The sequence below is a fragment of the Motacilla alba genome, chromosome 8 (genome assembly GCF_015832195.1).
Source record: "Motacilla alba alba isolate MOTALB_02 chromosome 8, Motacilla_alba_V1.0_pri, whole genome shotgun sequence".
Taxonomy (NCBI): Eukaryota; Metazoa; Chordata; class Aves; order Passeriformes; family Motacillidae; genus Motacilla; species Motacilla alba.
In genome coordinates, this window is record NC_052023.1 from 10,955,918 (window position 1) to 10,981,850 (window position 25,933).

Genomic DNA, 25,933 nt, shown 5'->3' on the forward strand with positions numbered 1-25,933 from the left:
TACAGATCTTCACCAAGCCCCAGCAGAGAGCTGGAGTCAGTGCTGGTGCTGGGAGACAGGAGGCAGCCAGGGCACCTATGCCACGTGTTAGCCTGGGCTTGGGTGACACCAGAGTGCCGCCAGCACTCTGTCACCCTGAAGGTGAGAGGAAGGCATCAAAGAAGGGATGCTCGTTCACAGCACTCCACAGGTTTGAGAACAGCCTCTGCAAGGCCCATAGGGAATACACAGAGGCATCTTTAAATCTCTCCTGGTGGCACATCAGTCCCACAGCTCCTCCCTTTGCTTGGAGTAAGATCACAAGGAAAATGAGACACTGCTTTCTCAGAAGAAGATCCAGGGTCCAACCCCAACCCTGCCACAGGTCCCACTGTGCTGCTGCTCACCTTTCACATAGCACTGGTGGGAGTGCTCCTGCAGCAGTGTGCAGTAAGTCACCAACTCCTTGTGCTTGTGGTCTAGCCAGGCAGTAGTTGGAGGACGCTCCAGAGACTGGGACCTGGAAAAGAGGAACCACAGCCTTTAGCACCAACGAAACACGTTTTAGACTGTAAATGGCTCTGGTGCCAGTAAAGCAGAGCCTAGGACATGCTCAGGCAGTGGCTGCTATAAGGCAGAGAGGCCAAGCCAAGCCAAGAAGACAGTGGCAGAGCCAGCCTCTTGTCAAGGAAACTCCTCTGTTTTTTGTCTAGGTACCACGTATGGTTGGTGTTACCTGAAAAAGATGTCCCGAGGAGGGCGGTGTGCCCGTGGGCTGACGAGCTGCTCTCGTAACAGCTCCAGAGAGCAGCTGTAGATGTAAATGGGGCAGCGAAACCGGCGGCACTCGGCCAGCTCAGACTGCGAGTTCTGCCGACAGAAGGAGATGTGCACATCTCTCCGGGAGGGGCCACTCTGCTCCCCAGGGTCCTGGCTCACTTCTGCAAAAGTGACAATTCTAAGATAAAGGCCTCTGATGGTTCCTAGCTCTTGGTCTGAGACATCACAGCTCCCACAGAAGCAACACAGTTAGATACTGTTTTTTCAAGCTTCTCACCACTCATCCTCACCCAGCCCCCAGCCACTCAGCTCAGTGCTTTGGCCACCTTGATCCCCTTTACGGCCATGACTGCTCATCACCACTACCTCCTGTACAGCACAACCCTTCATCATCACTGCGAGCATGTCTGACCTGCCCTAGGGGCTGTGCAATCAAATCCCATACACCTCAAGACCAGTGCCCTTCTCCCTAAGACAATGTGCTGCTGACAGTGCCAGTCTGGACCATGAAATGAGAGTCACTGACTTTCCGGTGCAGCCCACTGCTGCCATTCCTAGTAGCTTCTATCTTACCTGCAACCTTCTTGCCCACAAGGAATCAACCTTAGGCCATGGGCACCCAACTCGCATTACACTCCTTCATGTTCCCATGAACATCACTGTGCCTCTTGTCCTGACTCTGCTGACAGGCTGCAGCAGCCTGCCACTCCTCCTGCTTTGATCTGCTCAACAGTATGCTCAAGAATAGCAAGGATACCGATCTCTAACAAGGTGCTGTCAGTACCATGAGCTGGTGTTATGCTGAGGGTTGGCAATGGCACTGCAGCATCCCCCTCTTCAGCTCTGACTCGCTCTGCACTGACAGGTCCCATGGTATCTTCTCCAGATCGACTCTCATCTTTTGGAGATTTGTCCAACCCACAAGCCATCAGCTTCTGTACATCTGGAGGAAAAGGAAATAAAATCATCCTTTGTCCAGTGAGAACAGCTTAACCTCTCAATCTACATTCCCAGGACATCAGATTTCCTGCTACCTCTTTGTGTGTAGAAGCAGCTTCACCTGAGCCAAGCAGCCTTCACCTGAGCCAAGCACTGCCCAGTGAGCAGTGGCTCAGTGAGCCTTCACCAGTGGCTCAGTGGAAGCCAGAGCAGTGCCAATGCCAAGAAGCAGGGACTCTCCCAGACCATCCCATTAGCAATCTCCTTAATCTGTTCATCAACAATTCCACTGGGAAAACAGTCCAAATGGCTGCAGCTAGCAAACAACTCAACACCACATCCACCACCTGAAAACCCTATGTGGGCAGCACTACATGCTGAGAGAAAAGCAGGACATTCAACACTTGGCACTATTCTATTCCTGGCCATGTGGTGCAAAAAGACTGTGCGTGAATTCTGCTATTTAATTTTCTCTCCACCCTGCAAGAGCTGATTCTGTTTTTTCTGTTTCCCTGAGGAGGTGTGTAGGACTGCTGCCTCCTCTTGCTCCCCACAACAGACCCCCTCACCTGAGAAGGTGGCTGGCAGGAAGGTCAGGAACACGTGCTGCGGGTTAACCAGCTTGGCATAACATCGCCATTGAGGGGGAAAAGGCCCCAGCGTGTCACTCAGTGTCACATCATCCTCAGGCAGCTCTGTGTTGCCAAGGCTCTGACGGAAGAGCAGAAGTCAGATAAACTCATGGCAAATGGCACAGGCCCACCTTGAGACAGGTAGCAAGCACACAGAGCAAGTTCTTCTAGGCCTGCTGGCTGGCACTGTGCTGAACCCACCCTGGTCACCTCTGCACATTCTCAGAGCAGCCTGGCTCCAGGAGGTACAGCACAACAGTCAGGAGATGCTTAGCCAGCTGTGCTGGGGCAGGTTCTGACCTCTAGGCAGTGAGTGCCCATGGTTTCAGAACAATCTGCAGCACAGTACCAGTGCTGCTGTAACAGGCTTGGCCCATAGCGAGTGCAACTATCCACACACCTTCTAGATTCCTGCTTGACTTCAGACACAGGATACAGCCTAAACTGCTGCCAAAGATGGGGAAGAACAGCTGCCTTTCAGCCTTTCTCAGCCCTTTTAACTCTCCTGCTCTTTAACAGCTGCTGCCTCGTTTCTGAGGGGGCTTGGGAGAAGGACAGCAGCACAGCAGTACCTGCAGAGTACTTGTGGAGCCAGTCATATCCCTGGTGCCATTACTGCCAACAAGATGATAGGATGCAGAAGCATCCTGCTGCTCCAGGGTCCCAGAAGCTTTTAGGGTTTCTTCTGAAATGAAGCACAGAGAAACCAATTTGAGACACCCCAAGTGAGGATGAGACTTGAAAGCAAGGCTCCTGAAAAACCTCACTGATGCTGGTGTCACTACTGCCACACTCCTGGTCCTTACCTCTGATGACAGGGAGCGTGAAGGGGGGTTGATGGCCATCACGATCCCGTTGCAGAACCTGCTCCATGAAAGCCACGTGATCAGCATCGGCCATGGGGATCTCCCGGTCACTGAGGTCATGCTGAAGGCAGCCATGGAAGAGGTTTAGTAGCATTTCATTGGGCACAAACGAAGAGTCCTTGGTCACCTCCTCATTCTCTGCTTCAAAATAGAATCATGGCAGCTTCAGCGACAGCATCTCCATAGACACCACCTGCCCAGGACCCCAGGAGACAGCCCTTTGCAAAGCAACACTCACAAAGCCAGGAATTTCCCCAGCACCTCTGCAAGACTAACTTGGATAGTGTTGAGGAGGCCCTGGAGTTTTGGCATTATTAGTTACCCTGCACTCACCCACCCTGCTACTCTGTTGTGGAGATACTGGGGGAAACAAGAAACCACCACCACAAAGCTACTATCTAGTGATCTCAAAAGCAGCTCTTACAAATTATCATCCCAGGAAAGGCAGCAATATAGCTGGACAGCCCTGGGGCTGCAGAGCTGGGAAGAACAGCACTGAGCTACTAAAAGAAGCATGGCAGTGCTCACATGCTGCTGCCCAGGGAGACAAGCATGAGGAGCAGGCTGTCCATCGTCATGGAGGGATGACAAGGGGAGGCAGGTGGTGAAGAGGCACCTACCTTTTGTCAGCATTAGAAAGAACATTTCCACCTGCTGGCACCTGGGCAAGAGTTTCATGAGGTTGAACTGGAATGGGATCTCATGCACTCGAAAGCCAGGCCCCATGTCTGGATCTGCAACAGGGATGAACAGGACCACCAGCATTCCAAACTGTTCTGGGAACTGTGACTTGAAACTGAGAACAGAGGAGCTCCTCCTTAATATCCTTTATGACTTCTATGAAACCATTTGCCCAGGCACACCAGGCCTATCACTGAAGAGATGAGCTCATCTTCCAGCTGCTCCTGAAGTCAGCTCCTCTCAGACAATTACAGAATGGTTGATGTTGGAAAGTTCACCTGGACCAACCCCTCTGCTCAAGCAAGGTCACATTGTCACCTCTCCAACCTAGGCAGAAAGCCTCAATGCTTTTTTGGCCTTCCCAGGCTGAAGCCATTTCTCTGCCAATTTAGCATAAGTGCAACAAAGTGACCCACAGCCATTAAATTCTACAAAGTTGTCAAAATACCTGTTCTGCCTTCTGTGGGTCCTGAGACATTCAAGACCTAGCTGCTTCTTTGCTCCATCAAGTTAGCTAGGACATGGATGGTGGACTCACCTTCAGCAGCTTTGGCGTCTGAAGAAGGGCAGACCCACTCCTTGTTCTGGCACAGCTGGCTGATGTACTCGAAGGTCAGCATGGTGGCGATGCACGCAAGGTCCCGGGGATAGAGCTGCAGTAAGCAGTTAAGGCTCAGTTTATGCAGCAGAATTATTACCCACAAATGCAGAAGAAAAGAGTCTAAAAGCAAGGAGAAGGAACACCTATTATCCTGTTCCCTGAGCTGCCCTATTCTCACTCATTGCTCCCTCCTTCTCCACCAGCCCTTTAGCCTGTTTTCCTCTTGCTCAGGAGGAGTGCTGGTAGCACTACCTGCAGTCCCTGCTCTGGTCCAGCTTGCTCTCCTCCAATGGAATGATTCTTCACACATAATTTGTGCTTTCCCAGCTATCCCAAAGCAGCATTGCATCCACTGCACTGCAATCAAGAAATCTTTTATGGCCAGTGATCAGTTCCTCTTTCAGAAATCTCAGACTCTTCTGTGACTAGCATTCTCATCTCCTCTGGCCCTCAGTATTTACCTGCAGTTTTGTGATGCACTTACACTGAACCCTTCTCCCTCCACAAAAGAGCCCATGCCCCTCCCCCTTCAGGGACTCACCGCTTTAGGTATTTTCTGGTAGGGCAAGCCATGAAGGTGCTTCCAGTTCTCAGCAGTACTGTGGACATGGCCACTCTGTGGCTCTACCCAGCACTCAGTGACCAAATTCAGTTCTGTGTCCACTTCAATGGCCTCTACCTCTGTATCATTGTCATCATCTGTGGAAAAGCTGGAGGGAAGTCAAAAGGAAAGTCCTGTGAGGTGGCACAGAGCCAGCAGCTCACTTCAGTTTTTCTCAGAGCTGGGAGAGCAGCCGCTGGAGCCCAAGAGTGGCAGGTGAAGCCCCAGCGACCTGGTGATCAATGACAACTGGTTATCTGTACCAGATGGTGGAGGTCTCCCTCCTTTCCACACAGACTGCAAAAGTCTGGAGCTGTGACTCCACTGCCAACCCCCACCGGGAGCAGAAGAGCAGCCTCACCTGTCCTTGGTGGAGGTAGAGTGGGGCGGGAAGAGGATGTATTGGACCACACAGGTGTGCTTCTCCCTGTCACTGCTGCTCTCACTTGAGCCATCAATCTGGAGGGGAGACACTGCATGAGCCCTAGCCAGTACCCCCTTACACAGCACAGCCCCATCACACAGCACCACTAGCAGGGGTGGAAAGAGGAAGCCTGTCCCAACCCCAAGAACTCCTCCAGCACAGCACGCCCCTACCACAAAGCAGCTCTCTAAATGCAGATGAAGGCAGAAAAATGCCCAACCCACAAGCGGCTTTACTTTCTCCCTGAACATGTCAATCTGCTAGAAGCAGATGATAAATCTATCACAGGAAGGCAAATCCACCCCAGGACCAGCAATGAGGGACTGTGTCCACAAGAGGACAGCAGCCAGGCTCACCTGCATGGGCAGCTCCAGCACCATGTTGATAATGCCATCTCCGCTGGATGCAAAGTGGAAACCCTCTGACAGACGAACCCTTGCAACAGAGAGGAAGTCAGACCTGCAGGACTTCTCCACCCATACTGTAAGCTTTAAATGCAAGAATGACTCTATCCTTCACCCCAAAACACCGTCCTTCTCAAGACAGGGAGCTGCACACAGAGAATGGGGAGATATGACACTGCCAGAGCAGCCTGTGTGACGATCAGCAACACCAGGTACAGTAACACCTCTTGCCCTTTTGCATGTTTTCCAGGACATTTTCTCTCATTTTCTCCAACTAAAGCTGCAGAACTAGGTAAAGCACTGACCCAAGAGGCTCTAGGAGCTGAGCATGGGACCAAAACTCTCTGCACAGCAGCTTTAACTCTTACCTGTTATAAGGCCTCATAAATGCAATAAGCAAGGTTGACCTTGCTTTCCCTGTTCCCCCAAGACTAGTTTGGACAGAGGACCCCCGTCAGGTGCACAACTTACTCTGTGAGTGTGGAAAGGAGCTGGGCCACAGCAGTGATGGGCACAGCCGGTGCCAGCCCTGACTGGACACTCCAGATCCAGCGCTGGTGATAGAAGTAGCGAGACAGCGAAGCCAGGGTGGAGGAGGCAGTGCGATTGGCCACCATGGTGAGGGGACCAGACACGGGGGGATGCTCCAGGTTCAGAATGAAGGGGGCTCGATAGTCAGAAGGCAGCTTCTCATACCTAGGAGAGGGCAGAAGTGTGGCATACTGACGTGGAAAAATTCTTTTTTTTTTTTTTTTGTTTAGGGTCAGAGCTGTCTGGATTCACAACCCACTTGTTGGGCCCAGAACAGAGTCTTCCAAGAGCAGAATGTGGCTGGCCCAGCACAGGCTCCTGCTCAGACAGCAGTACCTAAATTACTTCCACATTGTATTTCATTAGGAGTGATAAATCTGCCTGTCCACCAAGAATCCCTGCTGCAGCTCACAGCCATGCAACCCAAACCCATCCCAACAAGCACCAGTTTCATTCGCAGCACTCTCGTCCTACAGCTGACAGCAGCGTCCACAGATCTTCCTCCTTCCCACTTCAAAGGGCAAGGTGGTGACAGCCCGGTACTCCATCCCTACCTGATAAGCAGCTTCTCCAAAGGTTTGTGCAGCACAACAAGGCAGGGTCTGTCTGAGAGGGCTGACTGGGCCCCAGCCACAGGTGGGGACTTGGAGGGAGAACTACTGCCCAACATTTTCCTCTTTGCTTTTGGAGTGGCCTCCTTGCTCTGGACCCTGTGGGGAAAACGCAGCTGCAAGATTCGGTCCCGTAACTCTTCCACTATCTGTCATGGCAAAAGCAAAAGAAAAACATGACCAACTTTGTCTGGAGACATAAACTACTCAAAATAAGTGTCTAGAACAAGAGCTTGACCAAAAGGAACAGAACACTCCTTGAATACACAGAAGAGCAGGCGTTAAAGGTAATTTTACTTCTGAGGCACTAGCATAACCAAGATCAAGATGACACAAGGCTCTTTGGTTCCTATTTTAAGTATTTTTAAAAGCAAAAGGAAGATTTAAAAAGCCCCAGAGACTATTTCAAGGCTGAAGAAGTTGCCTTCCAAAACTCAGATGAAAAACAAATTAATTGCATGCCAGCTCCTCCACAGATGCAGTCCGAGCACGCACCCCTCATTCTTCCCTCCTCCTCTCCTCAACAGCCTACAGTAAATGTAAACTAGTCCATATCAGCTGTGGGAACAGTCTGGCTCTGTCTTATGTATTCCCGCACTCACTACCACATTCATTTGTCAAACCTCTATGGTAAAAATTTTCAGGAGCCTGGGCTAATTTTTAGGGTTTTTTTTCCAAGATACTTTTACAATGACTTCCTGATTACTCTTTTAAGCTTTTAGTAGCTCTGAATATAGTTCTACCCACACCAGCATCTGATTCCTACAATAGCCCAGTGTTTTCTTTGAAATGTCTATAGTTAGGTTTCTTTTCATGATCTTTACTCAACTTTTTTCAATTTTTATCACCATTGTAAGCAAAGAGAAGAACAGCAGCTCTCCATCTTCCTCAACACTAATTATTTCAGTAACTTTTCCCATCATTACTATTTCTTTTTCAAGGAAAGGAATGTCCCCAAACCCAAATGTTAAACAAGAGTTCTTTCCTGCACTGCGCTGCCTCTGGGTCCCCTTCATGGTTTCATATTGATATTACAGAATCACTAACGGTGTTTAAGCTCCCAAATCCCACTGTTTTGCAGTTATCCATACTGGCTTCCAGCCACCACTGTGCTGCTTAGATGTCACCAAAGCACACAGGTTGAAATAGCTTTGTGCCACCTGCACGTTTCCTCAGCTCAGTACATGTTACCTTTCTGCAAATGAGTTCCCTATCCTTTGACTAGAAAAAAGATTGGGGAAATCACAAACAGCTTCTGCTGTGATGAAGCAGAGCACTTTTTCAATTTCCTTCCTTTGCTCCCCAAGGCAGTTTGCTTTATGACATCCCATTCCTACAGTTCTACAGTCGTGCCCTACCAAAAACCTTTCTGAAAGTCAACTGTATGAGGGGCTTTCCTTCCCTTCAGCACTGGAAATTTGAACTGCTCAGCACAAAACCCCCTTTCCCTTAAACAAAGCAGGCTAGGTTCTACAGCCATCCTCCACACCAAATAGTTAATCTGCTCTATAGCAGGCAAAATAAAATATTGTGGCTGATGCAATTTATGATCTACATATAGCTCCTGCTGCAATGACCATGAGCTTGCCCTCAGCTGCAGGGTATGGTGCCTGTCTCACACCTTCTTCACAAAAGGGATATTAATTTGCACCTGCCAGAGGGAACTCCTTCAAAAAATCCTGTCACTTGGCATTACCAAGCCCACATGTTGATCCAGCAACCAGTGCCCAAGTCCTGGATCCCCTAAAGTCATGAAAGGGCAGATCTGCCAGAGTATTTAGTATTATCTGGGTTCATTATCTCAGAAAGAGATGGCCCTTCCCATGTTTGTTAGCTTCTCCTCAGACTAGTCTCTAACACTAAAGCTAAGCTAGACAAACCAAACATTTCTTTCATGAAGATAAAAGATCTAGATTTAATGATAAACCTCTTGTTTATATTAAAAAGTTCACACAGTTTAATAATAGCAGGGTGTCTTTCTCATGCTTTACCTAGGAACACTTAGACTTGTCTCAGCCATTATAAAACTGGGGAATGAGTTCACACAGCAACTCCACTTTCTGCATCTGACTAGAGCAGCTCATTTCTTTTGATACAGAAAGGTTATTAAAAGTCTGATAGACTTTTATCCTGAAAATATTTCCTAGGTACTAATTTTTTTTCTCTCCCTGTACTGCTTATGTGGGACACTGTTTGCATTTTAACTATTAACTTCCACCCTGCCCAATAGATTCAATATGCATGTACTGGAAGAGATAGCCCAGGGAACATGTAGTACATCTATCACAGAGGTCTTTGCAGATGAGTCAGACAAGTATCTGCTGTTCTTTACAGATGGTATTGATTGTGCTTTGGTCAGAAGAATAGACTAGATAACCTCTGTGTCATTTCAAGCCCCACAACTGAATTAAGCAGTGGGAGAAACACCCACGTGACCAGCTATTCTATTGATCTTCGAGTCTTTGGGTTTAGATCTTTCATAGACTTAACAAAGAAAGTTTGTCCCAAATGACCCTTTTTGTTATAGTATATTCAAACCCATCTAAGCCTTAACATAATAGTTACTTATTAGAAGGTAGCTGCCCACAGTGTTGCCTGTGATCTACCCATCATTTCCACATTCAGAACTTCTTGCTCTGCCCCTACCCCATGAAGCACACATGCAGCTCTCACCTTGTTCCTGGCCTGTGCAGGTGTGCCAATGGGGAAGCCCAGCCGGAGAACCATGCAAGGAGCTTTGGAGATGATTCGTACCACATAGAATGAGGAAGGGGTAAGATCCTCAGACCTATGGAGGAGGGATTAGGACAAGGCTGAAATGGCATGGATCTTGCTGCTGACATGCCAGACCAAGCAGAGGTCTGCTCCACAGAGCCCAACAGCACACAAAACTTCACAGTAACACATATCAGTTCTAGCATGCAGAAACCCCTCAGCTGGCTTCCCTCTCCCTCCGGGCTGCACCTGAGCACAATGGAACAGCTCAGAAACTGCAGGATTTCATACCCCCTTGTCTAGCTCTCATCCTCTCCTGTAAACACCAGCTTCAGGCCCATAGCCACATACTGGTCTAACCAGATCCTTGGTCCAGCCACACATGCAGCTCCTCACACAGCACCTCTTCAGAGCCACTCACCCGTGGATCAGCTTGACGTAAGAGTAGCCCTCCACCAGCACGAAGCTGCTCCAGTCGCGCAGCAGGGAGGTGAGCGCCGAGTGCGAGATGCGGCACTGGATGGTGCTGTAGCGGCCGTTGTTGCCCGGCGTGTGCAGGTGCTTGGGCACAGGCCTGCAGGGTGGGACAGAAAGTCATTTCAGAGCTGCAGTATCTCTTCTTCCCCCAAAACCCACAGAGGCTTTGCTACATCCATCCTACTCTGACTGGTCTATCAGCCTCCTTTCCTCAACAGCAGCCGGTGAACAAGCACCTCCCCTAATTAAGCACTGGGGAGAGCCACACTCCTGAGTGCACTGGAATTTGCACACTGGAGAGAGCACATCCCTTGTATCCTATCTCCCTCCATGCAATATATGGCTATTATTCACATTACTCTGCAACTAGAATCAGCCTCAGGAAAGAAATGCTTTTGGGAAAGACATTTTCCAGCTGCAAACCGTGGGTTAGCTCCCAAATGAATGGTCCCATACGCCCTGCAATCGGGAAATCAAAACCCAGGAGGGACTTGAGAAACAATTTATTGTTCCAATCAAAGATGACTTTCCAACCTACTGTCCCTCTCTGATAAAAAAACCCTTTAGCATCCATCAAGCCCCACTAGTGAGACCCTTCCTTGGGCCATAGGCACCTGCAGAAGAGCTGCAAGCCCTGGACACCCTGCTTTCCCAGGCTGACCCACAGTAGCACACGAGCTCGGCCCTGCCCAGTACATACGTGTCATGCTCCAGAAGGATGACTATACGATGCATGTGCAGCCACCTCTGCCAGAAGTTAGCATCCATGGAAAGGATGGGCTTCCAGTAGGAGGCAAACTGGGAATGGCTTGAGTCAGACCCACTGTGCTGCAGAGATAATACCTGGGAAAATGATGGGACAATATTCAGCACAAAAGTTCTCCACCCAGAGAGAGCAAGAACTTCTTTAGCAGTTGAGCTGCTGCAGACTAAGAGGGCCACATCTCTGGCTTTGGGTAATTTCCTCTGAACAGAGTAAGTGTGCTCACATTGAAACAGGCAGTACAGCGTAAGCAAAAATAAATTAGGCTCCTGAAATGTCAAGTTAATTAGGAATTTAACTACTTAGCATCAAGTAAATCAACCATGAAAAAGACAGCATATGTCATGGTGTGCCTTCTGATTGAGAGGGGGATATATGGCTTGTGTCAGCAAAGTAATTAAACACTGAGATTACTCATCTCAGTGCTCAGGCAAATAGGGTGCCAGAATTGCATTGGGCAACTCTGATAGGTTTATATGGGGACATTGATTCCACCAACTATAGCAACTCTGCTGACATAGAAATACAGTGGTGGTTACCCATAAGATGGGATGTTCCAGATATACTGTGGGATACATAGCCCTACATAAGGAAAATGTACTAGGCAAACCTAAAAAAGATCTTAAGAAATAAAATAAAAGGGATAGTTCTCTGAAGGTAAAGCTCCCCTACCTTTAAGATCTGCTAGCCCTCTTCCATCTATGCCAAGAACACTGGTAGCAGGGAAGAGATAATATACTGGCTCTTCTGTTTAGTGAGGTTTAGTGAGTTTGAATTTTGCAGTGGAAACTATTAGCTCATATTTTGTTTAGTTTCTGCTGTGCAGATGACAAGTATCTCTCTTGCACCTTCCACATGAGTGCTCAGAGCAATGAGCCTATTAAACTATTCAGCACATCGTGCATCTTCACCTGACAGCACTGAGCTACATCTCCAGGGCACTGGTTGCACAGCCAGCAGCAACTCCATGCCTGTGGGGTATCCACTGAAAAGGCACAGCAAAAGCAAGTGTGTCAGCCTTCCCATCAGTCTCACACATCACAGCACTACAGAAGGTTTCACAGCACATTTAGGAGACTTGCTGTTGGGCTTAGAGGTGTAGCTGCAACAATTAAGACATAGGGTGATGTCTCAGAGGGGGAAATGTATAGCATGGGATGCTCACTGCACCACATCTGAACTCTCTGACTGAGCAGGATAAGATGAAGACAAGATGAGCAAGAGATGAAGCCTGAGTACAAGAATAGGCAGGGGAGACAACCTGTCCCATGTTAAACAGAGAGAGAGGGAACATACCGGAGTGGTGGAGCCTGGTGGGATGTAGAAAAGGGGCACCCCATTCTTGGTGCTCTCAGGAATGGTAAAGTGTTCTGGGACTGTGTCAAAAGACTGCAGATGTACCAACATCTGATCTGTTTGGTTGATGCTGGAAAAGAAGAGGCAGTTAGCCACAAAAGCCCATGCTCTCCCACTTGCTGCCCCCGTCAGTGCAGGGCTTGCACACACAGCACTCTCTGTGTCCTGGGAGCCCACCTACACCAAGAGAGCTTTACAGGGAATGCTGTGATTCCATGTGTTAAAGGGGCTCCAGTGTAGAAGCCCATACATGCAGATGATGATCAGAGTTGAAAATGAAGCGCTAGAAGAGGAATCTGCTGGGAGCAGCAGTCACCCTGGCCGGGAAACAGTTGTGACCCACAAGCACTTCAGCCCCAGTGACACGTGTGATTGTTTGCTGCTCCCAGTGTGACCGTGCAGCACAGCTGCACGAGGGTGCTATAAGAACACATGACCTCCATGGGATGGCAGTCAGAGGCAAGGTTTGCATCCCAGGAGCCGGATCCAGGAGCAGCAATACCATTACCCTGAAGCACTCTTACAAAGCAGATCACAGACCAATTGAAATCTTTTCCTTGGCTAGACAGCAAGCTTGTAATCAGTCATGAGTCATGCCCCTTCCTCAGAGCACATTCCTTTTGAATCCTGGGTTGGGATGGCCACCTGCAAAACTCTCATCCTAGCATGCCAAGGAAGGAATTACTTGGTGGCACTGGAAACTGCTGGGCATGGTCCAGCTCACCTCTGCAAGGTGTTCCAGAAGCGCCGGATGACTGTGGTGCGGTACAGACTGGTGATGGGCTTCCTCATGGTGCAGCTGATGTCATGCAAAATGTCATAGCTTCCCTCCATTGTCACTTCCACCCAAGTGCTGCGTTTTGATGGGTCCAGGGGCCAGGGTGTCACAGCTAAGTACTCAATCCTCATGTTATGCTTCCAAAGCAGCACTAGTTTCACCTCCAGCTGAGACCCACCTGCATGGGAGCAGAAGAGAAAGTTCAGGTGCTTGCTCCGTACACATCTGAGCTTTATCTCTGACCAGGGATTTATGAGTACCATGAGATTGTTTGATTGCTGAGGGGAACAAAGCAATCTAACAACTGTTTGCTTTAGCTGAAGTCACTCTCTCTTCTCTCCAACTGAGGGAGGCTTTGCTTGCACTGAGGCACTCGCGAAGAGTCCTCAATTCTTGAAGCATACATGCACTACCTACACTTGAGAAGGTAACTGAAACTCAGAGGAGGTGCTGACATTTGCAATGGGCTCTCTTCTTCACAGCCTCGTCTTTGTTTCCAAGAAAACTGTTTTTTTTGCACAGATGAGCAGGGCCATTCAATTATCAAGTTTTCTCATCCACACTGTAGAGTTAATCCATCCCATCACAGAAACGCAGGTATCTGATGGACACAGATCACAAACAACCTGGAAGATGAGGCCTAATTCTTGAATTAATCTCTATTCATTCTGCACAGACTGTATTTCATGCAATCTAGAATTTCAAACTTCAAAGCTTCTCACCATGTTTACCTTCTCTTCCCAAAGTTAAGATGTTAAGAATGAATATTCACCTATTCCTCAAACTGTACATTTTTACCTTTTCCTTTAAGTGAGCCTGCCTAACAATATTAACAGAAACATCTGACAGCAGGCCTCGCTGAGCCAAAAGAGCAGACAACTATCCCACTCCTGCTGACTGTGCATGTGTATTTGTACTGAAACATCCCAGGGAAACTCATGACCATGCTGCGATTTCAACTGCTCGATCATCTATTCTATGTCCAGCCTGCTCTGTAGTTTGCCAGACTTGCAGGGTTTGTATGATAAGTGATTGGATGTGCTGGAAACCTTCTGAACAGATCATCAGCCTGGATGCTCTGTTTCCTGCAGAGTTGCATTTGCTGCTGTCATAGGCACACAATGCCATCCCCTTCACGGGCTGATTGAGCTCCACTTTAAAGCCATCTTTTTGCTCTCATGGTCCCTGCAGGGAAGCACCCTCCAAGCACTCTTCCCCCATCAATGTTTAGAAGAAACCTTCCAGAGTACATGCCAAATTCATGCTTGGTTATTCTTTTGATTAGATTATTTTTATTCTGAGGAACTTCATTTCCATAACATTGACAAGGAGTGTGCAGTACTAAGAAATCTGTACCCAGTTTCAGCTGTTACTGTGACAGAACATCCATTCCCCTTAACACACCCAGACCTCCCTGCACTTTAAGAATTCACCTTTCTTAAACAAAGATGATCAAAAGTGTATACTGTATTTTACCTGTACTTAATCTGGTGGATTAGTAGGATTTTATTTAAAGTCAGTAATATTTCCTACAATGGATGGTTTGTGTTACCACAAATGCACTTGCCAGGACTGCACCATCTGTAGTTTCCTATGAAGATTGTCTTGTTTATCAGAGAGGCTAAACAAGAATTTATAGATTCATCTCCTTCTATTTCATATTGTCACCTCATTCTTGTTGCTTTAGGGCTCATCCACTGCTTCCTGCACAATATTTTGGTTCCCATAATAAAGCCTTTCTACTTCATCAACAGCAAACATAATAAGTAAATTCCCACATTTTTGCTTAGATCATAAATGAAAATATTTCCAACTTCCACTTCTGTTTCCATTAGTCATCCTGGCTTCACTCCTGTGATCCCACACAAGCAAAACTAAAAACACAGGCAAAATATTTACTTAGACTGAAGTTACATCTAGATTAATCTTTAGCTTTTTTTTTTTTACTGCAAAGCAGTATCTTTCTGGTTCCTGAGTTAATGGCAAATAAAATTTTTTCTACTTTGATTTCCTTCACAACGTCCAGCTCTGTTTTTTTCAGAAAGCTCACTTTGTCTTCCTGATTCCTGGCACTAGAGAACAGCCATTCTCACTGCTCAGCTACTGCCCAGCCAGTTTTGATGCTGGACTGATTCACAGAGGAAGATTATGTTTTGAAAACTATCCTCCAGGCTGCCCTCAACACAAAATGATCAGTGAATTTTTTTTTTTTTTGTTACAGAGGGAGATCCCCTGACAATGTCCCAGAAAGTAAAAGAATTGGGCTCCATTACACACCTTGACCCCAAAGCTTCTTTCCCTTCCATACCTTCCAATCCTTTCCCCTTCACATGCACTTCTGCATTCCTAAATAACCAATTGCCTCCTAAATACCTAAATATTTAAAAATCAAACAGTGAGGGTAACCAGAGAACTCATAAAGATCACAAACAACCTCTCCAGGCAACTCTGAGCACAAAGCCAGCTTTTTATTCTATTTTGTCTGTGGTAAAGTGAAGGAGAAAAGTGACAGTGTCAAAGTCCACAGCTGCACTTTTTTCCTCTTGCTTCACAGCCAGCTGGCTCCTTAACAGCCTTTAATTGGCAAGTTTTGGGAATCCAGGTTAATTAACTGTTCTTTGTTATACACTTCTCTGTAGAATGGCTCAGAGAATCCTGATTAGCCAAACATGCTTTTCCTCAGCAAAGGTAGTGCTGAATGTCTAAATGTCTTGAATAATTTCTCAACTCTACTTTAACCTGTTAGTTCAGCAAATTTTTCACCAACTCCCCAGAGCATTTAGCCTTTCCCAAGTATTTAGTAACATTATCTGCTACTAGTCTGAAGGCTGCACAGAAATACACTCCATTTTTTGAAACCTCTGACATTTCATTTTTAAAGTTCTTCTAAAAAAAATACACAGAAATTATTTCTGGCTTCAAAGGAAGAAAAAAGGAAAGGAGAATGGAGATTATCATCATGTCTGTTTATCCTTCTCTTACTCCTCCCTGTACACCTGCCCATAGTTATTCACCACAGAAGGTCACTCTGATCCAGCAGCTGTTCTTCTGCTCTCTGCTCTTGTAAAAATAGGAGACCAGTCCATTTAGCATTCCAAGGAGTAAAAGCCAGCAGGCAAATACCTGGAGGAAAATGCAGGGAGCATGGTAACATGTGGTGATATTTCTAATACATTCCTCCAGAGTGCAGGAATTCACTGCTTTACAATATCCTGAGCCAGAGGTTGTAGCTATACCTTTGTACAAAAAGATACAACGTGAACTTGTCTGACTGCTTTTTGAATGATTCATACCTGGTGAATGCTCTTCCAGCATTTCTATATAGGACTACACAGTCACCAAAAGCACTTCAGCATTGCTGCCAGATTAAAGAGAAAGGCTTTTTATCCAGCACTGCTCAAGCTGTAAGTGAACTTGTGCACGGAAGAATAAAAGACACTGAGGACAGGAATGGACTTGTCACACTGTTTCCCAGACATTCCTAGCCAAGGAGAATGCAATGGATCTCATCTGCCTGGATTTAAGGGAAGTAATCTCATGCCTCACCTACATTAGTGAAAACAACCTGCAGACATTACTAGAACAGTTGTCTCACCTGGAAAACTTCTCAGATACTTACTTTTAACAGAAAATTCCTGAAACAAGAAACTAGAGAGATTCATGTAAGACCAACTTTAGGAATTATCCCACCTAATATGATTGCTAGCAATCCTCCCCCCCAAAAAGGTGATTTAGATCCATTCAGTTTCATCAAGGGAAATGAACTGAAATTGCCAGGCATCACAGAGGAACAGGTAGGTGAACTGAGCAAGATAAACTTAGGAGTAATATCATGTGAAGGACAGCACATTTAGGGACTGCTAAACAAACAAAACCCAATAAAACACCCCCAAGGACTCATCAGCTGAAAGGAAAAGGCGTGTGAAAGACTCAGGGATTTCTGCAATATAATCATGGAGCAAGTCCACGCAATTCCCAATCTAACAGATTTGGTATTTTACTTCAGAAGCAGGGAAATATTAATACTGCTGAACAAGGCATTGATTAAACCACACTTACTACACTCTTATCAACTGTTTTGAGAAATATGAGATCAAACTGAAAAGAAAACAACTTAAGGGAAAAAATATAAGAGCTATTAACCTGAATAAACAACACAGCCTGCCCTTACAAAAGAAAGGTGAAATATTGGCTTGCTTAATATTAACCTGCCAAAAGGTAAGTTACAAGGAGAAAGATGTTGTTAAATATGTTTGTGCAAGTCAGAGAAGGAGGATAAATGTAATTAAAGATAATTGTCACACAGGTCTAACTTGGTCTCAGGGAGTTTAGAACAGAAGCTAGAGAAAGAGCAATGATGCTCTGGGACAGTCTTCCAACCAGAGCAGTGGCAGAAGGGATTTATGTGTTTTTTAGGCAAACCACAGTAACTTCACAGAAAACATCACATGGCAAGTTTAGAATGGTTTAGGAGTTATATCACAGACTGATTGTCTGACATAAAACACTTTCTAGAGTACTAATAAGCTTGCTTTTGGATTTTTTCATCTCCCCTTCAGTTAAAGTACTACCACTAGTCAGAGGTGGATAGAAATGTAGGTAGGATTTACTGGCCCTCCTAAGGATAATCAAACCCTTCAAGGTCTCCAGTCAGCAGCTAGTTCTCACACTCCAGGTGCCATGTCTAGTGAGTCAGGTGAGAGAACAGGATCACTGGAAGGTTTTATGGTCTTCTAGAATTGGTTATGGTCCTGACTGATCTGACATTTTCACCTAACAATATCCTTGTTTTGCCCAATTTCTTCTTTTGGAAGACTGTAGTTTGGAGACGTTAAGTCTGTTGTAGCAAAGAGCTCAATGTCATGTTAGTATTTTGGAGTGCATTTAGCAAAGAACTAGAAAGGGATGAAAAAAGGAGAACTATAGATGAAATCCCAAAAAAACTCTGCAAACCCCAGTTCTGTCACTAGTTTCTCTGCAGTTGTGGGGAATAATTTCCAAGATACAGAGCATCACTGGCTGTCCCTTCCCACTGGCTGTCCCTTCCCAGAGGGTGAGCCTGGCAAGTGCCTAACTGCACAATACTACATCAGGCAATTATTCATGAAAACAGAGTTTGGGGAAAATGGCTCCTTCCTGCACAACACCACCAGTGCTGAGATGGCAGACTCTGTGCTTTCCTCTAAGCACTGAGAACAGAGTCCCAGCTGACTCTAGCCCTCGAGGCAGCAGTCACCTTTTGTGATGTTGACCTCACGGATACTGTAGCCCTCGCGCAGCCGGACCGAAACAATGCTCACGAGGTCAGCGTGCACCTCCTTCTCTGTGTGCTTCTTCCTCCGCATGGCCAGCGCAGGGTTGCTGCTTGCAGACACCAGGTGCTCATTGAACAGCCTGTGCTGGGACACTGCAAATGGCAGAGATGAGTTTGTGAGGGAGCAGCTCTCCTGAGCCCCATCCTGTAGGGACAGGTCTCCCCGAGAGCTTCATAAAAGCTGCCAGGAACACTTGCTCGCCTGAGGAACGGTACATCCTTCAGGCACCACTTACACCCACTCCTGATTCTGCAATACTGCAACCAAGTTCATTAGTGTGGCCAAGAGGCCTGGGAAAGGGACAGGGTGCGGTGTCAGGCACTGCTTCCTCTCGGACAGCTTTGTGACAAGGCATGCATTGGAATTCCACATTCAGCCTAGACAGGCAGAAACCGCACATCTGTTTTAACAGTCACACAGCAAGCTTTGGGGCTTTACCCATTTCCCTGGAAAACCCTGAGCTCCCAGGTGCTTTTTAAAAGGTATCGGGATGTGGAGCTTAAACCACTAACAGCTGATCTTTTTAAGATTCAACATTTTCAAGTCCCAAGCCAACTCTCTTCAAACTTGCCAGTTTATGTGGCTTCTGCTGCCAAGTTACAGAAAGAGCAGATGGCACCAGCATATCACTGGGACATGAAAGGGTGTTTCCATGTCTTACTAGTAACTAAACTAATCTCTCTTGGCACACTCTCAGTCACTAACAGTCACAAAATAAGAACAACCAGGAGAGGCATTTGGGACAGTTCTCAGGGGTCTAGTTTTTCAATCCAAACTGCCATCTGCAAGCCCTGTTAGGACAAGCTCTCCAGAACATCCCCACCTGAGAGCTAGCCAGTGTGCACAGAAGGATGGGCAAGAGGTTCCAACCCCCTCCACATTCCAACACAGTGGGCCTAACTGCAGATTGCTGAGCTAGGGGAATGGACATTTGTTTTCCCTGGTCCACCCAATTCCTGGAACCAGGAGGGGATTCACAGGTGAGGCTGTGTGACCAATTGTGCCCACAGCCTACAGAAGGCATGACAAGGGAGAGTATCAGCATAACCAAGCCTGGGGAGTCACCCCAAGAGAAGTGCTCTAAGACATCCATCTACTGGAACAAGAACATGTACATTCCTCACCACAATAATATTCTGGATTCAGGGACTCCCCAGTACGCAGGAAGGAGTACAGTAGAAATGCTTTGTGATACACATTCAGATCCAGGCTCAGGGGATCCAGCTCAGGGCACGTGGAGAGGTAAGCACCAAAAGTGGCCATGGCGATGAATTTCATCAGTTCCACATTGGGAACGTGGCCAAAGCTGCAATCATAGGAGTAAACACCGCCCACCTATGGGATGGATAAAGGAGACACCTGAGAGAGAACAGCAGCGCTGAGAAGAAAGGACAGAGCTGGTCAAGGACCCACACAGGCAGAGAAGGCCCCCACTTCTCCTCTGGAGGTGAATGCCGCCACCACCACCAATCCGCCCCTGTCCCTCTGGTACCCACAGTGCCAGGTGCCAGCGGACATACCTGCACAAAGGAGCAGGCCACAGTGCCACTGCGCAGCTGGTTGAGTAAAGTCTCACACACGGCCACATCGGGGACACTGGTGACACCATCCGTAATTATTATAATACCTGTAAACAAGACAGCATCTTAGTGCATCTTCCATCTCAAACGGCTATCTTCTCCCAGGAAACCCACCAGACAACGTTTAGGCAGGGCAAAGGTAGAAGGAAAATCCTGAGGCTGGTTTAGAGCTTCCAAAGCATTATGCAGCTGGCAAACATCCTGATGAGGTGCAGCACAGCACACAGAAAGGGCACAGCTCTTCACACCCCAGGCTGCCCTGAGCAACAGTCACGGCTGTACTGCCTCACAAACTCCCTAACACTGACACACAGCACTTGGCACAGAGTGGTCCTCCCCATTCCCACCACAATTTGCCCCCAGAATGCAGAGTAAATGTCTCAGTTGAAATTTCACCCCTAACAGAAAGGTCCATGCACACATCAGCCCGTATAAAATTAACCTCAGCCCATGGCAGGAGGAATACAACCCTTCGCAAACAACCAGGCCAACCTTAACCCCGAGCACACGGCCAACCTGCGCTGGAGTTGGAGGGCAGCAGCTGCAGGGCCAGGATCCCTTGCCGGACCATGCTGACCAGGCCAACATCAGCAGTGACCACAGACACACTGGGCTTCCTCCCAGATGACTCCTGCACATCACCAGGGCCCTCTTGGCTCAGAGGGGATAAATCCACCTGGAAAAGTTAAAAATAAAACAAACCACAAGGCCCCATGGGGCAGATTTCAGCTCAACTCTAGTTCTCGCCCTTCCAAACACCTTCAGTCTGGCAGTCCCATGGTACTCTGGAGCACAGCACTACTGACTCCATCTGCAGCTTTAACTTCCAGGTGCTCTTAAAATCCTGGTCACTTAGGCCCCTTAGAACAGCTGGGCAAGGCTGCTTGAAGGTGGAGGGACAGCATGCTCAGAGCTTTATATTAAGCTGATTTCTAATAGAAGGGGAAATACGGGGTCACTTTGGGGTCACTAAAACTCCTCTGTGGAGCAAAGCAGGTCCCAGTTAAAGAGATGTGAATATCTCTTTCTCCCCCTGTCATTTAGAAGCTGCAGCTATTCAGCTTTTACCTAATCTACTATATCCAGCCTAGAAACACTGGAGAGGCAGAGGCAGCTGTGTCTCAGTTGTGAAGTTCTGCAGCAGAGGGGGCAAGGAGCCTCATAAAGACAAAGTCTAGTGTCTATGCATTTAACTCAAATGCCTCTCATTATGCAGTGTTGATATAAACAAATGCAGGTAAGCTTCTACACCTTCTATGAAAAATATCCTCTAGGCAAAGCCTGAAATTTGTATAATTACACCAGTGAGAAGCCTACTGCATTCATAGTCCCTTAATCCCCACAAGGCTCTGGCAGTTCAACCCTGTAATAAAACATGGCTTTGTTTTTACTGCTAATGCACATAATGGCTGAGACCCCCCCCTCTACAAAGCTACAGATGATTGGAGCTGGGAAAATAAAACTAGAAGTAACTAAACTTTTGCTACGCACAAATGGGAGCAGCCTGGGCCTGTGAGCAAAAAATATTGACTGTCCATCATTTTAATTTGCCAGATGCCTTAAATTCAGATACTTGTTAACAATGATACAGCAAGTGCAACTTCAAAAGTGAAAAAAGTTTCAGTTCCCCTGGGGCCTCCCACCTCCACCCCACAGCCTGTGGCAGGACTCACCAGTCCCTCTGGCCTGCAAGAGCGTCTCTCTCCTCCATTTGCATGGAAGAAGTTACAGGGTAGTTCACCATGAGAGAAATATTGCATCAAGCAGGAATGCATACAAAGCACTGCAAAAACACCACCTGGACTCACCAGTTGAGTTATTTATTTCCGGCAATCTACTTTCTGTTTCAGGACTGGCAGTTTTAGCATTGAAACGTACAAACTTCAGCTAGAATATGAGATTCCAAGCACTTCAGATATGCAACTGCAATACATCACCAACGGCCTCTTGGTCATCTGATTCTGAGACTTTTCTCTTTTCCTTTTTGCCTGAACTCTAATAACTAATGCTGACTAAGGACTAAATAACCTCAGCCAGACCAGCAATGACTTTGACTGCAAACAGATCAAAAGCAGCATGGCCAGCAGGTCAAGGGAGGTGATCTTTAAATGTCCCTTCCAACCCACACTATACTAAGACTCTATCATTAATTTGCTGATACATATATCCATGGCTACTAAGCAACATCTGTCACAGATTTCAAGGAGTACTTGAAAAAACTGGCTGTTTATTCAGCTTCGTGGCCAGTTTTCATGGTAACAAAGAAGTATTTTCATTCAAGAAATGTAACAAGGGCATACTCACAGCCATTTATAGAATAATTAGATGGACATAATCCCTCTCCCACCGCCTTCTTCAGAGAGAAAGCACATCCTACCATTTCTGCCATGATCTACAGTCAGGCTGTCTTACTGCACATTAACTTTGGGGAAGGCAACCATCTTTACCAGTCCTTCTAAACACTTAATGGTTCTGCTTCCTCAGTGCTCATGTCTCATTACTGGATCCCACAACATTATCTCACCAACTCCTTAGCTGTTCCTTCTGCACACCTATGCTGCTTTTCTTCTTGCCACCCCACTTCAGGGGGGCCTCAGAGTGCACATCTCGAGGAAGCCAAGAGAGCCCAGCTATCTCTGCCCTCCTTACCTGAGGCTTGGGTTCATACTGTTGCTGAAGCATCTCTGCCACTTTGTTTTCAAAGGCACAGAGCTGTGTGTAAACTTGGTGCAGAAAGGCCTCACGCTTCGTCTCATCCAGCTGACAGCCCTGGAACAGTACCTGGCCCAAGGACACACATGTCAGCCATCAAGTTAAGATTTCATAGCACCAGCCCCCAAGATGGTACCCAGGAACACAGTTGTGCACAGTGAAGGTCAAACACGTCCCTGACAAAGCACAGCTACAGCACAGGCCACTTCTCTCTGCTCCTGCTCAAAAGCAACTACCTGTGTGCAGTGGTACCTCATGGCAATTGGTGTGCATCCCAGAGCAGACACTTAACGTGACACTTTGGGGAATCTCCTTCCTGGGCAAGAAACTTCTACTTCACTTGACTTTCTCCAGGATAATCAGTCATGAGGAGAAAGTGATGTGGGATCATTGTTAGAAACCATTAACTGCAGTCTGATGCTTCTAAGGAAGACTTGTTTGTTCTAATCTAACCTACCTATAGACTGATCAAATTATCTTCCCAAGGGAACAGCAAATTGAAAAAAAGAAAAGAAACAATTAGAGTGGACATTACAAAAGAGGCTGAGTGATGTGACAGAGTAAACCTGCCACCACAGAAACTCCCCAGGGTGACAGGCATGACACCTGTGTTTACAGATGCCACCCTGGTACAGGCAATCCCTGTTCACAGCCAGACACAAAGAAGATACAACATGCAGACAAAGACCTCAGCAGATTGGTGGGGTGCTGCATGTTATCCACATCCCTCAGCCTCATATGGGCAAGACCTCACAGTGACACAGGAGAAATAAATGATCACCACAGAGAGGCTTTCCTGGATGAGCGATACACACATACGCCTTTTCCTCCATAAAAGAAACAGAATTATCCAGTTGTACCCAGAGATCACAGTTCATGGCCTCATATACAAAGTGGGAATTTAGAGAGGTCCAAAGAAGAAAAATGTAGCAACTTCAGAGTGCTCAATATAGTGTAAATAGGGGAGATACTGAGGTCTGCAGGACTGCTGGACAAGATGACACATGAAAAATCAATGGCAAATGGAGAAATTCCTGCTACACTTACTCCAGGAGCACCTCAGAACAGACCAAAGTGATGGCCACACTCCTCAGGTACAACACAAACCCTGGCAGAAAGCTTTGGCAGGGAGTGCTGGGGAAGGGGAGGGAGGAAACAAACATAGACTAACAGGCTCCTCCTGTTACCACACACTTCCCCTGATATCAGCAAAGGGATGAAATACACCACCATAAACATATAAGTTATGTGGAAATACTGTCAGGTGGAAGAGATGAAGGATGAACTTCAAAAACAACACTGGCCCCATAAACCAGAATCAAATTTATTAAACAGACCTGCCATGACACAAGTAAAACCTCGCTGATAAATCTCAATACTGGGGCTGGCTGCTCCCTCCAGCAAGAAGGAGCATATGCAGACCAGTGCAAAAAGAACAAGGTTTGTAGGAAGAGGCAATTATCTTTGAATTAACCACTGCTACAGAGCTGGAACAGGCAGACAAGCTTTTGGGCATGCAAGCTCTTCTTGAATGTTTCAAGCTAATTAAAACAGGCAAAAAGAATTAATCGACAGAAATTAAAAACAAAAACAACCCCCAAACAACAAAACAAGGACAACAAGAATAAGCACACATTCGACATAAGGCAAATATTCCCTGTGGCCCAATTCTAAGATCATGCCTGAGGGCAGTATTCTCCAGAGAAACCTCTGCTTCTTGCCCAGGAAGGAGAAGTTGCTCACACACACTCTGCATCATGCCAGGCCACATGTTTTAGTGAGACAAGCCTGCAGCAGGACAGCAGAGCCCAGCTGCCACCTGCCCCGCTTTCCTTGTGCTCACAGGACACCTGCACAGCACAGTGAGCTGCTCACGCCATGCCAAGGGAGAGCCTGGACTTTACCTGGTGGGACTGCAGGCCAATGATGGAGGAATACACCTGGATGGTGACAAAGATTTCTGGCTGGTAGATAATGTCTGAACCAGGGATACGAAAGGGTCTTAACAATCCCACCAAGCATCGGGAAAGGGCATGAAACACCTCATCAAAAATTATCTCCCCCGTTGAGTCATCCTACAGAAACAGAGAAAGGGAACAGCTTTTTCATCTTCTAAGACCTTCAATCTAACTGTTGGTTGTCCCACTGAGCAGAGCCAACAGCAAACATCCTTCTGCAATGGCAGCTGGATTATAATGACAACCCCTGTAAAGAGAAGTCACACATTAAGCATCCAATGGAGAAACAGGATTTGCCATTAAGTTCCCAGCCAGGAGCACAGCCTGGCTTCCTCCCAGGAAAAGCAAGACTTCTGCAAAAGTTCAGACTGACACTGAGAGCAATAAACCTTTTCTCAGCAAACAGAAATAGTTTTTGTTTTAATGCAGAACACCCCAGAGAGAGGCAGTTTCTGCTCTTACCACAATCCCCGTGGAAGGGCTCAGATCAAGCTCAATCACAAATCGGTACTGACGGGCCAGGAAGGTGACCCGTGTAGAGGGGACCAGGAGGTAGGGCCTGGGCTGGACCGGCTCGTCTGGCTGCCACCCATTAGGCAGGATGCTGAGAACATCAAGCTCATTTTCTGACTTTACCTGCCAGAACAAGCAAACGGTTCATGAGAGAACACCAAGCCACACCAAAGGAAGACTCAAAGAAAGGAAAGGGGCTGAAACGCCCGCAGGGTGCAGGTGCTGCTGAGTGCTGCAGCACCGGCGGCGGTGACCCCACGCAGCCCGGGGCACCAACTCACCAGCTCGGGCTCGGGCACGGCCCGGATGACCTGGTGCAGGCGGCTGAGGACCCAGGCGAGCCGCACGTTGCGGGAGATGCGATAGTCCTTCTTCATCAGGAGGAACACGTGCCCTGCCTCCTCCACCTGCGGCGGGAGCACAGCGGCCCAGGTCAGCCCCAGAGCAGCCCCGGACAGCGCCCGCGCCGCCGCTCGCCCCGGGCTGCTCCGGCCCCGCGCTGCCGGCCCCGCTGCTCCCCATGACGGCCGTGTCCCCTGCGCGCTCGGCTCGGCTCGGCTCGGCTCGGCTCGGCTCGGCTCGGCTCGGCTCGGCTCGGCTCGGCTCGGCTCGGCTCCCCCAGCCCCGCTGCCCGGCCCGCACCCACCTCCCCGTCCGGCCGCTCGGCCGCCGCCATGTCCGCGCGGCCCCGCCCCGGAAGTGCGGCTCTCCCGGGAC

General features: G+C 47.6%; 1 protein-coding gene across 7 annotated transcripts in view; it reads right to left on the reverse strand.

Annotated features, from left to right (window-relative positions):
* SZT2 (SZT2 subunit of KICSTOR complex) overlaps window positions 1-25,907 on the reverse strand; it is a 53,957-nt gene extending 28,050 nt beyond the window's left edge. For 2 of the 7 annotated variants that reach the window (XM_038144254.1, XM_038144250.1), the window contains exons 1-27: window positions 25,863-25,907; window positions 25,498-25,623; window positions 25,166-25,339; window positions 24,650-24,820; window positions 22,683-22,814; window positions 20,550-20,709; window positions 19,974-20,080; window positions 19,578-19,788; window positions 18,375-18,545; window positions 13,085-13,316; window positions 12,301-12,430; window positions 10,942-11,084; window positions 10,186-10,338; window positions 9,723-9,837; window positions 6,993-7,198; window positions 6,379-6,603; window positions 5,860-5,938; window positions 5,441-5,538; window positions 5,020-5,188; window positions 4,416-4,530; window positions 3,817-3,930; window positions 3,137-3,334; window positions 2,903-3,015; window positions 2,268-2,409; window positions 1,544-1,702; window positions 716-920; window positions 387-499 (exon numbers count right to left, since the gene is read on the reverse strand). In XM_038144254.1, the coding sequence (XP_038000182.1) occupies window positions 387-499; window positions 716-920; window positions 1,544-1,702; window positions 2,268-2,409; window positions 2,903-3,015; window positions 3,137-3,334; window positions 3,817-3,930; window positions 4,416-4,530; window positions 5,020-5,188; window positions 5,441-5,538; window positions 5,860-5,938; window positions 6,379-6,603; window positions 6,993-7,198; window positions 9,723-9,837; window positions 10,186-10,338; window positions 10,942-11,084; window positions 12,301-12,430; window positions 13,085-13,316; window positions 18,375-18,545; window positions 19,578-19,788; window positions 19,974-20,080; window positions 20,550-20,709; window positions 22,683-22,814; window positions 24,650-24,820; window positions 25,166-25,339; window positions 25,498-25,623; window positions 25,863-25,892 (3,991 nt within the window). In that variant the 5' untranslated portion in view covers window positions 25,893-25,907. Of the gene's footprint in view, window positions 1-386; window positions 500-715; window positions 921-1,543; window positions 1,703-2,267; window positions 2,410-2,902; window positions 3,016-3,136; window positions 3,338-3,816; window positions 3,931-4,415; window positions 4,531-5,019; window positions 5,189-5,440; window positions 5,539-5,859; window positions 5,939-6,378; window positions 6,604-6,992; window positions 7,199-9,722; window positions 9,838-10,185; window positions 10,339-10,941; window positions 11,085-12,300; window positions 12,431-13,084; window positions 13,317-13,555; window positions 18,355-18,374; window positions 18,546-19,577; window positions 19,789-19,973; window positions 20,081-20,549; window positions 20,710-21,706; window positions 22,101-22,682; window positions 22,815-24,649; window positions 24,821-25,165; window positions 25,340-25,497; window positions 25,624-25,862 lie in introns of those variants that run through there. The other 5 variants (XM_038144249.1, XM_038144251.1, XM_038144247.1 and 2 more) reach the window with 4 other exon arrangements.
* Between the last annotated feature and the right edge of the window lie 26 nt (window positions 25,908-25,933).